The sequence below is a fragment of the Empidonax traillii genome, unplaced genomic scaffold, assembly GCF_003031625.1.
Source record: "Empidonax traillii isolate 1590-97213 ecotype Southwest subspecies unplaced genomic scaffold, ASM303162v1 scaffold1152:size184241, whole genome shotgun sequence".
In the NCBI taxonomy this organism is placed as follows: domain Eukaryota; kingdom Metazoa; phylum Chordata; class Aves; order Passeriformes; family Tyrannidae; genus Empidonax; species Empidonax traillii.
Genome location: NW_020956345.1, coordinates 41,175 through 42,613, shown reverse-complemented (window position 1 = coordinate 42,613; position 1,439 = coordinate 41,175). Strand labels below are relative to the sequence as shown.

The window sequence follows — 1,439 nt, the reverse complement described above, 5'->3', positions numbered from 1 at the left end:
CGGCGCGTTGTCGTTCACGTCCGACACCTCCAGCACCAGCTCCGCCTCGCTCCACAGCGCCGGCCTGCCCCGGTCCCGGGCCACCACCGTCACGCGGTGCTCGGACGCCTGCTCGCGGTCCAGCGCGCTCGCCGTCACCACCTTGTACGAGCCGCCCGACGACGCCACGATCGACAGCGGAGCCTCTCCCGACAGCTCGCACGACACCTCACCGTTCTCGCCGGAGTCTCTGTCCCGAATTTTCAGCAGGGCCACCACGGTGCCGGCTGGCGCGTCCTCGGGCACCGGGCTCGACAGCGACAGAATCGTGATCTCGGGTGCGTTGTCGTTGTCGTCCGTGATGTCTATCTTCACTTCACAGTGATCGGTGAGCCCACCTCCGTCCGTCGCCTCCAGTTCAAAGCTGTATTTACTCTTCTTCTCGAAATCGAGTGGTCCCACAGTTCTGATCTCGCCGGTCTCGCTCTCGACTGTGAACAACTCACGGATCCCGGCCGGGACGGAACCGAAGGAGTAGAAGACCCGCCCATTGGATCCCGCGTCCGCATCTGTGGCCCGCACCTTCAGCACCAGCGACCCCGCCGGCAGATTCTCCGCCACTCGCGCCTCGTATACACTTTTGCTGAACACGGGTGGGTTGTCGTTGGCGTCCGTCACGTTGACACGAATCTGGACAGTTCCGGACCTCGCAGGGTCCCCTCCATCCACTGCCGTCAGCACCAGCTCAAAGGAACTCTGCTTCTCCCGATCCAGCGCTCTCTCCAGCACTAATTCCGGCTGCTTTTTTCCACCTGGTCTCTCCTTCAGGGCAAGAGAGAAGGATGGGTTGCTGGTGAGCTCATAAGTCAGCAGTGAGTTGCTTCCCGCGTCTGCATCTTGTGCCATCTCCAGAGGAAAACGGGCACCTGGAAGTGTCCATTCACCGATCTCGAGTTCCAGAGCAGCCTTGCTGAAAGACGGGGAGTTGTCGTTCACGTCTTTGATGGTCACCTCGATGTGGAAAACATTGAGCGGGTTGTGCACCAGCGCCTCGAAGCTGACGGAACAGGACGCCGACTCGCCGCACAGCTCCTCCCGGTCCAGCCTCTCGTTCACGTACAGGTTCCCGTTCTCCTCGTTCACGGTGAAGTATTGCTTGTCCTCGCTGAGCCGCAGCTTGCGCGCCGACAGCTCGTCCGGGCTGAGCCCCAGGTCCCGTGCCAGCGGCCCCACGAGCGAGCCTGTGGGCAGCTCCTCGGGGATGGCGTAGGGGAGCCGCTCCGGCGCCGCCCGGCAGCACAGGCACAGCAGCACAGCGGGCAGCAGCAGCGCTCGCCCGCCGGCCGGCCCGCGCCTCTGCCTCCGCCCGCCCGCCATTGTCGCCAGCGCCGGCTCTCGGCGCTCGGACGGCTCCTGCCGCTGCCCTGCCTGCCTTGCAGCCGCTCCAAGCAGCGAGCGCA

At 64.6% G+C, this 1,439-nt stretch overlaps 1 protein-coding gene across 1 annotated transcript in view; it reads right to left on the bottom strand.

Annotated features, from left to right (window-relative positions):
* The window catches only part of LOC114068938 (protocadherin gamma-B5-like), a 12,233-nt gene that overhangs the window by 3,075 nt on the left and 7,719 nt on the right, over positions 1-1,439 (bottom strand). The window contains exon 2 of the mRNA XM_027905414.1: positions 7-1,407. Coding sequence (XP_027761215.1) covers positions 7-1,407 — 1,401 coding nt within the window. The remainder of the gene's footprint in view (positions 1-6; positions 1,408-1,439) is intronic.